The sequence below is a fragment of the Leuresthes tenuis genome, unplaced genomic scaffold (assembly GCF_036924035.1).
Source record: "Leuresthes tenuis unplaced genomic scaffold, fLeuTen1.0.hap1 SCAF_9, whole genome shotgun sequence".
NCBI classification, from domain to species: domain Eukaryota; kingdom Metazoa; phylum Chordata; class Actinopteri; order Atheriniformes; family Atherinopsidae; genus Leuresthes; species Leuresthes tenuis.
Window position 1 is genome coordinate 3,455,344 of NW_027325363.1, and position 15,069 is coordinate 3,470,412.

At 42.7% G+C, this 15,069-nt stretch overlaps 1 protein-coding gene across 1 annotated transcript in view; it reads right to left on the reverse strand.

Moving 5' to 3' along the window:
• The window catches only part of axl (AXL receptor tyrosine kinase), a 29,486-nt gene extending 19,628 nt beyond the window's left edge, over window positions 1-9,858 (reverse strand). The window contains exons 1-6 of the mRNA XM_072391911.1: window positions 9,297-9,858; window positions 5,599-5,809; window positions 5,328-5,428; window positions 5,061-5,243; window positions 445-525; window positions 242-357 (exon numbers count right to left, since the gene is read on the reverse strand). Of these exons, the coding sequence (XP_072248012.1) occupies window positions 242-357; window positions 445-525; window positions 5,061-5,243; window positions 5,328-5,428; window positions 5,599-5,809; window positions 9,297-9,441 (837 nt within the window). The 5' untranslated portion in view covers window positions 9,442-9,858. The remainder of the gene's footprint in view (window positions 1-241; window positions 358-444; window positions 526-5,060; window positions 5,244-5,327; window positions 5,429-5,598; window positions 5,810-9,296) is intronic.
• Window positions 9,859-15,069: the final 5,211 nt, after the last annotated feature.

A 15,069-nucleotide genomic window follows, 5' to 3' on the forward strand; every position in this document is an offset into this window, starting at 1 on the left:
TGATCCACTGGTGCATGAATAAAGCAGGGAGGGGAAGAGGATGAGTTCGGCAAAGAAAAGAAACACAAGCTCTCTTTTCCTTAATATTCGCTTCGAAGAAGGTAAAGCTGTGGTGTTTAGAATCGGTTCCGCAAACAGACGGGTAACGATGTGTTTGTTTAACACGCAGTGATCTTTCCAGGCCAGAGTTTATCAGCTGCTTTTGGTATTCACCTTTCACATCTTCCAAATGTTGTCTCACCTGAACAGAGCAGCGGATTATTGGGTAGTCGCCTCCGAAACCAGGCTGCCACGATAAGCGCAGCGTTGTCTGGGTGATGTCCACGGCTCTCACATTCTGAGGCTGGGACGGAAGAACTGCAGGAAGAACAACAAAAAGACATGTAGTAACAGCAAAGAACTCTGAAACTGAAGAGGATCAAAGCCTCGGTGCTTTTCACCCACCGGTGATGGTGCCGGATCCGGAGGTGGCCACACCCTTGCGGTTATGGGCCTCACAAGAGAAGGTGCTGGTTCTGTTAAGACCTGGACAGAAAAATTAAGCATGAATGTGTGAAGTTGAACATTTCAGGTCTTTCCAAGCCAAACATCCTTGCTCAGCATGCTGGGGTGGACATAATTTGGATGTGAGAAACACAGCGAACTGTGTGAGGATAAAAGTTTCCATGAAGTCACTCGATCTCTCTGTAAACACTATCGTGATAAGTTGGCATGTGCTAGGTAATGTGAAAGCACATTTTTCAGAGAGAATTAGCTGACTTGTAGAATCTTCTCTTTCACAAAACAAATAACCATCTGTTCTTTAGCTTTAAGGGTCATTTTCTGCTCCATCTTCTCATTTTGCAGCTCAGCACAAGGCAAAAAAGCGAGAAAAATTGTTATAAAATGATCTATAAATGTTTTGTTACAAGGAAATACTTGGAATTGTTGTACTTATCGGTGTTCATCAGAAAGCCTGATAATTGTGGTATTTCCAGCTTCAAACACTGACTAAGTCAGACCAGGTCTCAAAATTGCTTTGACAATAATATGCTATGACTGACTGATGATTAAGGAACAAATTTAATGTGAAATGAAAGTGAAGTGTTTCTTCCTGAAAACGTTTCGAGAGATTCTGACAAAAAAAATATAATTTTTATACTGCACGAGCCTGATTAAAGCTCAGAATGTGAAGCTTTTTAAGCTCATAATGTGGTGCAAACGTGTGAAAACCCTTCTGGCTTTGTTAAAATAGGGCAGATTGCTTCTCTTAGTGGTTTGACTCAAGCAACGCTGTCCTCATCCTAATCTAAACGTTAAATCTAATCAGTATATGCAAGAATGGGAAGCATAGATTTCATGATTTGGAAACATTTCCATTACTTAACAGGTGAGTAGCACCTGCATAAGAAGACAGTTGGTCTGATCTAAACCACCATTTGACCCGATAAGCTTTTCAAAAAGGTCTAACTTTTGCTTAAAGGCGAGACTCTCAGACTTGTCAAGTATAAAGTTGAATTGTTTGATTTGTTTTTTATGTCTGCAGCGTGTTGGTAATGCAAAAAAAGCTGAAGCATAGTTAAGAGAACAAAGAGGGTGGTCATGCTGAGGTCTAGATGCAAAAGACTGAACTTCAGCCTTCAAAAGCTTGGGGCGCCTCTAAAGGGGACGACGCCATGACACACTGACTTTGAACAGAAAATGAATCCTCTCACAAAGTGAGTCACAGCGTGCTCACACACTCCAAGCATTCCACAACACAACACAGGCTCACACTCTCAAACATGTGACATTTGAGTTTTACCACCGTTATCTAACACCCCAACATTGTCAATCGGCCACAAACTGAGACAGAATCACGCAGTGTGTTGTCCTGCGCCAACGGCACCATGCCTCCATTGTGTTGGGGCCGGAAAAAGAACAGGGGGTACGATCCTCGCTGGGTGAGAGAGGAAAAAAGAGGGAGGGGAGAGTGAAGAATGACCACTGGCTGTGTTGGCAGATTAAGTACTCATCAGGCCATCTTGAGATTGCGCCACATGCTCATCTGTCTCCTTCCTTCCCCATCAGCGAACCGCAAATCAACTTCTCAAAAACCAGCTGAAAATATCGTATTTGGCCTTTAACAGGAAGCTCAAGATCTTCAGTATTGATCAACAGTGTTAATGTCAGCTGGGAACAGAGCGTGTTCCCCTTGCTTCCTTTCTTTGAGTGACACAAGTTGAAGGAGAGCCCTAATTATGCTTCATGGTTTAAATGCTTTAAGATGAAAAATATATATCATCTTAAAGCTGTACATTACTGCGCACCCAAAGTCAACTTCAATCTGACTGAAATCTACAAAAAGAACCAGGCTGCTCTGAAATGTCAGCTAGTTGATTCAAAATGTCAAACTAACGCCAAGTTATGGTTCAGTAAACTATATGCTAGTAGTCTACTTGTGGTTGGAGGCTATATCCCCGCAGAATCAAACTACTAATCGATCCGCTGGTGGTGGCACATGAGAAGGCGACTGCTCTTTCAACCTGGGAAGTTACTCATTTGTCTAAGCCCCATCGAGATCAATGTAGTAACTGATTTCAGGTTTAGGGTACCGGCTAAGATGGTAAGGATGGCGTACCAGCGAATCTGCCTCTCAACATAAAAGAAGAAGATGAGCCAAATCATTAGCTGATCGAGCTGTTTTTGTTATGCTAGTTACCACATCGGTGAATAATTCAGTAGGTCGTCGGCCTCTGAACAAAACTAGTTGCCAAACATGTCAATTTCCATCCAAGAGAGCATTATTCCAGTGGGTTTCTAGCCCAGGTGTCCTAGTTAATAGCACCGTCTTGCTAATACCCGGCCGAGGCACAGGGAAGCTACCACCCAGGTTGAATAGTGGCCATCTCATTTGCCACCACTGGGTGCTCAGTTACAAGTTAACATTATCGAGTATCTGGCTTCAGCAGACACAGCACTATACGTGAATATGAGGTTAGAACCACTTTAACGAGACAAACAAAATGGTTTTCCTCCCTAAACCCTTTAACATCCTGCTCTACTGTTCAGTAAAGTACATTTTTCACTGACTATACTCTGTCTTATCAAAGATTAGTGGGAGTGAACCTACCTAAACCATCTCTAAAACTTGGTTTAGGTGCTTAATGCTCAGAGAAAGCATATATATATATATATATATATATATATATATATAAATAAATGTATGTTTATACAAAACAAGAATATTAAACTCAATGTGAGACTTTCCTTAAGAAAACCACCATGGGAAATATGCGTCATACTTGATTTCTTACGATTTGAAATGCTCTTCGTGCCATTTCTCTTTATGGGCTTCTCGAAAGATTATTTTTGTATTTGCTGTGGTTCAAACTGTGGCCTACCAGAGCAACTGTCCATTCCAAAGAAATGAGTGTAAGTTAACGTCAAACAGGTTCCAGTCAACACAGCCTGCTCCGATGAGTCAAACAAGATGGTTGAGTTGAACTGTGCTGCCTAATACGCCCTCCTTCCGTCTGACTCAGCCTGCTCTGCCTGTCCTCCTGCCTCTGGCTTTAACACATGCGTGCTGTGGGGCAGGCAGCTGTGGGCTGCATTCAAGCCCTTTCTCTCCTGTCTTTTATCTCTGTGTGTCCTCTGCACATCAGTTTTCCATCTCCCAGTTGTCACTCTTATGTTTGCTGCTCTGTTTTTACCCACTCACTGGCAAGGCGCCAACCAGGCTTTCTCAGGGGAGGGTGGTTAGTTGGCGGTTTTGTCTCAGCCATGAAAGGAACATTTGGAAGTCTTTGAAACACTTTTGTTCTGAAGCAGGTCATGAAAATACATCTAAATTACAAATACATCTTTTAAATTGGCATCTTCTTATGTGTCAAAAACTTCTACAATGGTAGAAATAACTTCTTAGCTTTTTATTTGTTGTTTAATTTAACTGCATGTAAACTTATTATATTTGGACAGCTGTTTGAAATACTAATTTATAGAGAATGCTATTTACGGAGCATCTTTTTTTACATTTTATGGGCCGACAGTTTAGTGGCGGTATTCCCCATACTTTCCGTTCCATTCCCAAAGAATTTCCAAGTTCCTCATCAGAGAACCTCACCAGCTCCGACCTCAAAATCCACCGTGGCTGCACTCTGCTATAAAGTTCATTACCACGATCTGGCTCAACATCATAAAACTGAGACAAAATGCAGAGTTTTCATTTCCATAAAAAAGGTGAAAAAAGTTCAAATCCAGGTGTTCAGCAGCAGCAGAAGTGCTTTGAATCCCCTGCAGACCTCACAGGGAATTCCTTAAACCAACACTTTTACAGGTGCTGCTGCTAATTAAGACAACAGAGGACCATATATCTCAAAGACCTTTGTCTTCAGTTGCAGAAGGGCGTAAGAGTCGCACACAACAAGCGTATGTTGCATATCATTTTTATGCTGCACGAGCCTGATTAAAGCCCAGAATGTGAAGCTTTTTAAGCTCATAATGTGGTGCAAACATAACATTCTGGCTTTGTTAAAATAGGGCAGATTGCTTCTCTTAGTGGTTTGACTAATCTAAACGTTAAATCTAATCAGTATATGCAAGAATGGGAAGCACAGATTTAATGATTTGGAAACATTTCCATTACTTAACAGGTGAGTAGCACCTGCATAAGAAGACAGTTGGTCTGATTTAAACCACCATTTGACCCGATAAGCTTTTCAAAAAGGTCTAACTTTTGCTTAAAGGCAAGACTCTCAGACTTGTTAAGTATAAAGTTGTATTGTTTGGTTTGTTTTTTATGTCTGCAGTGAGTTGGTAATGCAAAAAAAGCTGAAGCATAGTTAAGAGAAAGTGACACACGCAGTAGAGCCCAACCTCTATGTGTACATATTGCTGTGAGATTTTTAAGGACAAGGTGCGGCATAATAAGTGCAGCTTTATTCTCAGCTCTTTTATCTGACTTCTGAGGTTCGTGGTGCACACCATGATTGAACATGTGCTTGTTCCACAGCTGAATGAAAGCCATGGAGAAGTTGACAGAGGCCATTTATTCTACCGGGCTCCCCTATGCGGCACCTGATGAGACGGATTAATGATACCTGTGAGGTTGAGTGTAGAGGGTGACAGGGCCACGGGGTCTTTCAGGGAGTTCAGAGGAGCGCCATCCTGTAGCCAGATGACCTTCACCGGTTCTGGAGGTCCATGTGCTACACAGCTTAGGCTCAGTGAGACATTGGCCACTACGGATGTGTGCTGAGGCTCCACAGAGAAATGAGGGAGGCCTGAGAAAGGATTAGCAGAGTCAGGTCTTCAGCTGCTTAACTAAATCCCTGAGTTGTAGCTCTAACTTCTACAGATGAACTCACCTTCCAACTGAATGCTCCCCTCTTCAGATAAAATCTGGTGGCTTCCTGATAGAACCGCACATTTATAGGAGCCCATATCGGGTAGCTGGACTTTCTCAATTCTGTCATGTGTATGAAGGGAAGAGTTTGAAAGGTTTTGAAAAGATCCAGGAGTGACTAATCAGACTGATACATTTCCAGGCCAGGAGCGGCAGCCTCCCAACAGATGACACTTAAATCTCCTTCAGCTCTACATAATAATGAAGAGACAGCAGACAAAGCTGCTTCCTACCTGAGAGTGCTCATGATGGTCCAACTGTTGCTGCCAGTGGGAACTTGGAACTGGTTGGTGTCTGCATACTGAAGTGGCTCGTCGTCTCTCAGCCAGACTACATCAGGAGGCTCCTCTTCCTCACCCCCCGTACCCTTCAGAGCGCAGTGCATTGTGACAGGCTTGCCCAGCGAAGAGATGATCGTACTGGGACTGCGTTCAAACTCCAAGTCTTTAACAAAAGAGAAGGAGGAGGGAGCAAGAGAACAGGTTATTTTTCTGAAATGTTGCATGATCTAAAACTAAAACCTTCCAGCTGATTAATCTGAGTCTAATGTTGGACTTTTACCATTCAGTTAGGTGGCAAAAATGAATGATATCTGTCACTTTACAAAATTAGGTTAAAAAAATATATAAAATACAAAAACAGCGTTGATACAATTCCAATGAGTCCAATATGAGCTCCTTTACACAGCCTGAACCCTCTGAGACCAGCTTTCTGTCATTTCTTTAAGGAGTCTTCAGGAATAGTTCTCCAGGCTTCTTGAAGGACATCCCAAAGCTCTTCTTTGGATGTGGGCTGCCTTTTGTTCCGTTCTCTGTCAGATGATCCCACACTGCTTCAATAATGTTGAGGTCCGGGCTCTGGGGAGGATTCATCCCTCCATAAGACCTGTTGCCACTGATTTTCAGTCCACTTCTTGTGTCATTTGGCACAGCTCAGCCTTTTCTCCCTGTTTCCCTTCCTTAAGAACGGCTTCTTGACAGCCACCCTTCCATGGAGCCCATTTCTGATGAGGCTTGGGCCAACAGTAGATGGATCAGCTGAAGGTCCAGATGCATCTCTCAGGTCCTGTCAGGTCACAGCTGGATTTTTTCCTCTTTCTTAAGGACATCACTTTCAGATCCTGTTCATCTGCTGTAGATAGTTTTTTAGGCCTGACACTCCTTCTTTTGTCCTCCAGTTGTTCTACTTCCTCATTTTTTTAAGACACGCACACCATCCCAAAATTGTCCAGGTTTTTGATGAATAGCTCTCTGAGAATCACCTTGTTGGTGTAAAAATACAATTTTATTCCTTTCAAACTGTGTTATTTTAGGCCTAAATGGAAACATATTCACAAAAAAGCCCACAAATCTCAACAATTCACATGTTGGTTTAATAAATAGCTTAAACAGTTAATTGATAACCAGAATAGTTTTTGTTTGGTTGATTGTTGAAGCTGATCTTTTCACCACAGAAATACTCATTTGTTTGTGAAGTTCGTTTACAATGAACAGGCTTGATTTTGCAGTCAGTCAGATATGATAAGAACAGGTGAACCCAGAGTTCATCCACCAACAAAGTGGCTTGAAATGGGCCAGGCTATCTTATGCTCCTCACTGATAGTGGAGCTGACCTGCGAAGGACAGCGCTGACACAGGGACAAAGGCCTCTTGTTCGGGGGTGGCTGCTGCTGCTGCTCAGACAGCTTTAGAGAGCATAGAGCTCAACACAAACTAAACATAATCAGGATTTCTGTGAAAAAACAATGAAAGGCCTGCAGGTCGTCTGCCAAGATGTCTGCTACACACCCAAGAAATGCCGGACAGAGCGTCGTCGTCCACATATTGAGTGTAAACTTCTCCGGATGGTTTGTCCTCTGCTTACAGCTCAAACTTTCAACTTAAATGAGAGGTATTTCTGAACTGGAAAGAGCCGTTTTTGGCAGGTATAGTTCTCTTCTTTCTCTCATTCTTTCCACTTTTTGGAGAATAAAGAAAAATGCAAAGCAGACAAAGTAAATGTGTGGCTTCTCCTTGTCTTTATAAAACAGATTGGATCATCATATTTTGATGACCAAAATAGCAGAAAGCTTTTTTTCTCTCACTGAGTAAAGACTTTCTCAAGCTTGTCAACCGGCCCTCTAACTTAAAACCTGTCACTGTATTCCCGAAAGATTCAACTGGAAGCCATTTTCCAGCAACCCATCGGCCGTGCTTATTCTCCTCATTAAATATTGTGATTTTGGTGCATGTGTAATCGAGGCACCTACACAAAAGCTGCCACCCAAAAGGCCTGATGTGGGAGTGTGCAGTAAATGAAAGGTCCCACCGACCCTCTGCTTCGCTGCCTCTCCGTCTCTCTGTGCCTCTTGGCATTAAAAGTCATTCCTCCCTTTATTTTTAAGCTTGGCTGAGCTCTTTCAACGATTTGCGTGACCCTGACTTTGGTTTTTTTTTTCCTCAGTGCCACACTGAACAAAAACAGCCCCACTTTTTTTTGCTGTGTATCTTCTTGCAGCTTTCATGTAACAGTAAGCTTGTAAACCTTTATGGGAATGCAGATAGAACAGGCCATGAACCAACTGTGTGTGTCTGTTTGTATGTGGGGCCTGTCTGCAGTGATTCATCTGTGCTTAACTACTCCATCTCCTCCCTTTTGTGCCGTAACTTCCCCCTGGGGTCCCTAATTTTTATCATGATTCTTTTCTTTCCACCCTGCCTCTACTCCCAGTCTCTCCTGATGAAAACGCTCAGATGTGAACGTGCACATACCAAAAATATTTCAAAGTCGACGCATTTATCCTCCTCTTACTCCCTCCTAAATCTTTCCAGCTTTCCAGCGTAATTCTGCCCCTCCATTCACTGCCGCGCCTTTGCCCTTTTCTCCTTTTCATACCATTCTCTGGATTCATCGCTACACATTTTGCCACCTCCCCTTCAGTCCAAACTCTTTCTCCTCAACTCTTGCCCCTTATCCCATCCATCATTTCACTGCTTGTCTCTGTCTCAGAGCAACTCTGACTCACAAACCAAAGCATTCGGCCCCCTGAACACCCTCTTCATCCTTAACGTCTCCGCGGTCTTGGGCCGCAGCCATTCCTTAATCCAAATCGGAACTGAGACATCGGGAAAAATTCTCCTAACACTGTCTTGTAATCTCTGTTCATGCTTGTCTCCTGAGGCTAATGTGAGACCATGATGATCAAAACACATGAGATGACAGGTGGAGGCCCCTGTGGGGACCTCATGCTTTCTATTGGCTGCAAAAGATATAGGTTTCAGCCTTGATTATTAGAACAAATAACATCTTCTGAAACATGGTTGGCAGGGTTTCCACATTCGAGGATACTAAAGAAGTCTGACTTCCATTTTTCTGCAGAGCAAGCGGTTTCTTTCTCTGCTGCATGTGGTGTGAGTTTCATGATATTCTCACTTCTCAGCAGAATTTGCTTTAAATGTCTGACTTTTCCTCGCTACACTATATTTGTCAAATTCCACACCATTCTGAAATACAAGGTCTAGTTACCTGAACCTGATGAGAGCCAAACAAGACAAGATTTATGCAACACCTGCCAAGTGATGCCGGTCAAATAAAACAACTTTAAACCAGCTCACCTCCCTTTGGCAACTTTGATTTAAAGTATCAAACTCCCCTACATGTTTGATATCAATTAACTGATCGGGGTATAGATCTATTCTCCTATTTGCTTCCTTCCTTCCACTTGTTTTGAAGTTGGTTTTATTAGTGTAATAAATGCCTTCATGTCGGCCAGATGTTGAACGCTGCTGCAGATGTGGTTAAACCCGCCACCCCAAAGAAAATTATTTTAATGGGTTAACAGCAAAAAGCTTACTGGGCTAATTGCTCATTACTGTGTTTCTACTCGCAGTGAAGAGAACAAACAGCAGATTGGATAAGGAGCTGCAGCTGGTAAGCCTCAGTTAAATCTTACCTGACAGCTGTCCGGCGGCGGCTGGCGCAGAAATCACAGCGAGGATCAGAAACGACCATGTGAATATGTTCATAGTGTCTGTCGACAGGTAACCTGCAGGAATGAGCTTCATAAGAAGAGCGGGCATCTTGCAAACAAACTCCATCACCGCATCTCAGCAGCTCAGAGATCCGACGCTGTGCGTTCAAGAAGTTCTGCTTGAACTCTGCTGAAAAAAGGGATCATCCACAGTTTAGACCGAAATAACCCTGAAGCGGCCGTTTTCGTTTCCCCTTTTCAGGAGACAAACTGCTAAAAAGTTATTGCTTTGCCTCTGACGCTGTGGTCTGAGTGTTGCGTCCACCAAAGCAAAGTTTGATTTTGCCAAAAAGCGCACAATAAAAGGCGCTCTAGACTTCCCTTCCGCCGATTAAGTTATCCAAACACAAGTCTATTTCTAGCAAGTGAGGGAGTATTTTTAAACCTGTCTTCCTCCAGTCTACCGTCCAAAGCTTCTCTCCTGCCCACCGGTTGCCTGAGACATTCCCCCTGACTTTCTTTCCCCTTCTCCCCCTTCAAACAGGATTGAAATTCCTCAACTCAAGTTCTTTCCACCCTCCTCCTCCTCCTCCTCCTTCTCCTCCTCCTTCTCCGCGGTCTCCCTCCTTTTCTCAAAGGTTGTGAGAAACTCCGTGATGATTGTCTCAACACAATCACTCAATCGCGTTTTAATTATCCACAGAAGTTGTGGAAAAGATTAGTATAGATCAGCAGATTCCCGCGCAAACGAGCTGCTTTTCAGTGAGCGTGTGGATAAATAGCGCTTTGAGGTTTTATTTGTCTAACCTAACCGCTTCTTTAAATATGACCAATCAAATTAGACAATGAAAAAATGAATTTCATCAGTTTCTAAATGAATATGAACTCTAAAATTAGATCACAAGCAAATTGTTTTGTCTGTTTTCAAATGAGGAGATGAGATCAAACGACTCTCACAACCAATCTTAACAGTAATTAAGATTTATTAGATTAAGTCTTTTTGGTTTCTGTGAACTGCTGAGCCACATAAACAGGATTCTGACATCACAACGTCTGTGAACACACAGTTTCAGCCAAAACAACCTGTTGCTGTTGCAGACTGTGGTGTCTGAGGTGTGTTTGGACAGAAATGACGGTGGTCCGCAGAGTTTGGTCTGCTCCACATATCTGTTCTCTTGATAAAAACAATGGGAGACACTGGAACTCAGGTTGCAAAGACCTCAGCTCAACTGGCCCTTTAAGAGTTTCTCTGTGGACATCAGTGTTGTGTTCCCAGGGTCTTTAATGGAGACACAGAGGGGTTGAGAAAGACCCCATTGTATATGCTCCGCTTTCAATAGGAGCCTGAGCGATGGTGCTCTCACTACTCTCAGATAGAAGCACAGAGACAGAGGCAGGGAGGGAGGGAAGAGGGTCACAGAGGGGGTCCTGTACAAGAAAGAAGGGTGTTCTACTCAAAAACACAAAGTTTGGATGGGCTCGGAAGGAGTGGATGTTTGGGTTTGGAGGGGGATGGGCATCAGATCCAGGATTGTGTTTTAGGTCCATCCACACCAAAATCCAGGAAACCTGCTTTGCTGCACAGGGACTGCTTTCGGATTAAGCTGATGTAGAGTTCAAAGGGCGCACTGGTCGTTGTTGGATGGCTTGTGGCAGCGCAGCAGAAACCCAGATATTTCATGAATAAACACAGCTTCCTCAAATACCTGCTGGACAGAACCACCTGCTTGTTTGCTGCTTGGCAGGAGAGGACCTTGCTGTTGTTCCTGAATAAAGTGGCGTGTGACAGCATGAATTTAAGGCTCTAGCACCCCCTGCTGGTGCCTCCTCATACTGCAGAAGAATATTTACAGAGGTGTGTAGTTATTAACGATTACACAATATATATAAAAAAGAAATCTGTTTAAACTCTGAAATATGTTGACACTGACACAGTTTAAGTTATTTTAGCTGTGTAATATATATATATATATATATATATATATATATATATATATATATATATATATATATATATATATACATATATATACATATATATACATATATATATATATATATATATATATATATATATATACATATATATATATATATATATATATATATAAAAGCATATATAATGTAAATGTAAATGTACTTTATTTCTACAGCCCTTTACAACAATACATTTCGGTACCAAAGTGCTTTACAGCAGATAATAAATAAAGAAAAGAATAAGTACAAAACAATAAAATAACAGTAAACGCAATAAAATACAGCAAAATTGAATAAGATAATATAAAAGAGTCACCATTCTACTGGGTATCAAAAGCCATCTGAAATAAGTATGATTTAAAGAGGCTCAGGTCAGAAATAAGACGCATCTCGGGGGGGGGGGCCTTATTCCAGAGCCTGGGGGCAGCAATGGAAAAGGCTCGGTCACCCCAGGGCTTGTATTTTGACCTGAACACTTCCAGCAAAAGTTGATTTGTTGACCTCAGAGCTCTACCAGGGTTACGACAGTTAAAAGCTCAGATAAATACGATGGGGCCGTTAAGAGCTTTAAAACCAAACATTAAAAGTTTAAAATCAGTTCTATAAAGGACAGGAAGCCAATGAAGGGAGTTAAGAACAGGAGTGATGTGCACAGGTCTGTTAGTTTTGGTTAAAAGACGAGCAGCAGCAGCGTTTTGCACAAGCTGAAGGCGACTGAGAGAAGTCTGGGAGACGCAGACATAAAGTCCATTGCAGTAGTCTAACCTTGAACTTATTAGGGCTTGGATGGCTTTCTCAAGGTCGTGACGGCTTAAAAACATTTGAACTTTGGCCAGGAGACGCAACTGGAAAAAACTAGTCCTGACAACATTGTTAATTTGTTTGTCAAACTTCAGATGACTGTCAAAGGTTACTCCCAGATTTCTGATGGTTGAACTGAGCTTTAATGACAAGGAAGTGAAAGTGCAGACCCTGTTGAAGATATTCCCATCAAATGCTCTTTAACAGATAATACTCTCTTAGTTTCCTTGTTTGTGGTTTTTCTACCCTAAGTTTGGTCTTCAGTGATTAAAAGTTCCATCTCTTCACCTTCAAAGTCTTTGGGCTGCTTTTGCAGTATGTGTTCTGGATCATTGTCCATTTCTGTCACCGGGTTAGTTTTGCTGGATTTAGCTAAATCTGAGCAAACGGTTTATTGCTTCACTCAAACTCAACAAAAATTATTTATCAGCCAGGAAGTTAATATCTGAGGCTATGAGTAGAGCTTTTGCTTTAGTCTGTCTGGTGTACGCTTCAGAATTCATCTGACGGCTTCCATCGCCTATAAAAGCTTCTTGACCCCGTGCCACTGGAAGTCATGCTTTCCCATGACATCACACTCCCTCCTGGTATCTCATTGGCTGTTTGGTATGCTTGGGATCATTAGCTGTTTTAAACTTTCCTTTTTTCCTTCTTTCTTCTTGTCTTTCCAGTACAAGTTAACCTTTGTGTGCCAAGAAAGCTGTTTCACAGCTGCTCTGACTTTTTAGTTCCATCCATCCATCCATCCATCCATCCATCCATCCATCCATCCATCCATCCATCCATCCATCCATCCATCCATCCATCCATCCATCCATCCATCCGTCCACCCGTCCATCCATCCACCCACCCGTCCGTCCACCCACCCGTCCACCCATCCACCCATCCATCCATCCACCCATCCATCCATCCATCCATCCACCCGTCCATCCATCCATCCATCCATCCATCCGTCCATCCACCCATCCACCCATCCATCCATCCATCCATCCACCCGTCCGTCCATCCACCCGTCCATCCATCCATCCATCCATCCATCCGTCCATCCATCCATCCATCCGTCCATCCACCCATCCACCCATCCATCCATCCATCCATCCATCCATCCATCCATCCATCCATCCATCCATCCATCCATCCATCCATCCATCCACCCATCCACCCATCCATCCATCCACCCATCCACCCATCCATCCATCCATCCATCCGTCCATCCACCCACCCGTCCATCCACCCGTCCATCCATCCATCCATCCATCCATCCGTCCTTCCACCCATCCACCCATCCACCCATCCATCCATCCATCCATCCATCCGTCCATCCATCCGTCCATCCATCCATCCATCCACCCATCCATCCATCCATCCATCCACCCGTCCTTCCACCCATCCACCCATCCACCCATCCATCCATCCACCCGTCCGTCCATCCATCCGTCCATCCATCCATCCATCCATCCACCCATCCATCCATCCATCCGTCCATCCGTCCATCCACCCATCCATCCATCCATCCATCCATCCATCCATCCATCCATCCATCCACCCATCCACCCATCCATCCATCCATCCATCCATCCGTCCACCCACCCGTCCGTCCGTCCATCCATCCATCCATCCATCCATCCATCCATCCATTCATGCAGATCCGCTGCAGAAATCTTCCCCCTTTGTAATAATTTGAGAAAAAAATCAGGCATAAACTTAATAATTTACAGTAAAAGTTATGTTTTTACCAATTAATCTAATAGTGACCATATGAAATCCAGCTCAGCTGCCAATAATGTGGATTATCACGCCTATTTTTACTTCAGATTGTGTGCTTTAACTAATTCATCTTAAAATAATTCAGTATATTGAATATATATATATGTATATATATGTGTGTGTGTGTGTGCTGGATCTCTGTTTCTTGTTCTGAATTTTGAAGGAACATCTTCCGACTTGACTGACAAAAAGGTATATTTGTGCCCCGAGTGCACAGCAAGTCGAGAAGCCTCTCCAGGATGCAGGTGTTTCCTCAGCAGTGATAAAAAGACGACCTCATGACCACATTTGAAGGTTCACCACAGGATGCGTCCCCCTGGTAAGCCTGAAAGGCAGAAATGTTGCATGACTGATGAAACAAAGGTCAACTTGTCTTGTACACAGAAGGATATCAGACCTCTCAGATTCAGCCAAAAGCTAAACTCATAACTTTAAATCATTCAGCAGAGACCAAACAGGTTAACCCACTGATATCTGTCCAACTGAGCTATGATATCCACTTGATGGGGACCGAAAGGCTTCACAGGGTCCAAGACAACAGGCAGCTCCGACGTGTATCTGTCAGTTATTTTTTTTAGTTAAAACATCTAAAACTCCCACATGATTGTGGTGTAACCATCCAGGTATTTGTGCTCTTTTTGCTGGTCCTAAAGTGGCCACAAGGCTAAAGCTAAATGTAAATATCCAGCTTGATATTCAAGATAACCTGCAGGATTAAAGGTTGGGCTTCATCAACTGCAGGCAGTTTATGTCTGAGAACGATAACCGAGCATCACTAAAACATGAAATGAATTCAAACAAATAGTTGGCTTTGATCCTTGTCTTGATCCTCCTATATTGAAATGTTTGTGGAGGGCATTTTCTCGTAATAAATGTGGATTACTGGTATTATGTTCCACCAAATGTCAGGACTTTTTAATTTTTGTTGATTGAATCACTGATCCTGGCCGGGAGTTGATTCTTCTGGGTTACTGGGATCTCTTAGATGGAAGAGAGCAAAATAAAAAGCATTTATTGCTTTCTTGTGATATTTTTCATTGGTTTAATTGAATATAATAACTCATTGAATTGAATAACCCATTTATCTGTGAACACCAGACCTGTTTGATTGAGGCATCTCTCCTGTTATATGAGATTATTCTATCTGTGTTTGGTAAAATAATATAACATAAAGAACATAATCCCACCGGATATTGAACATTGAAAAACA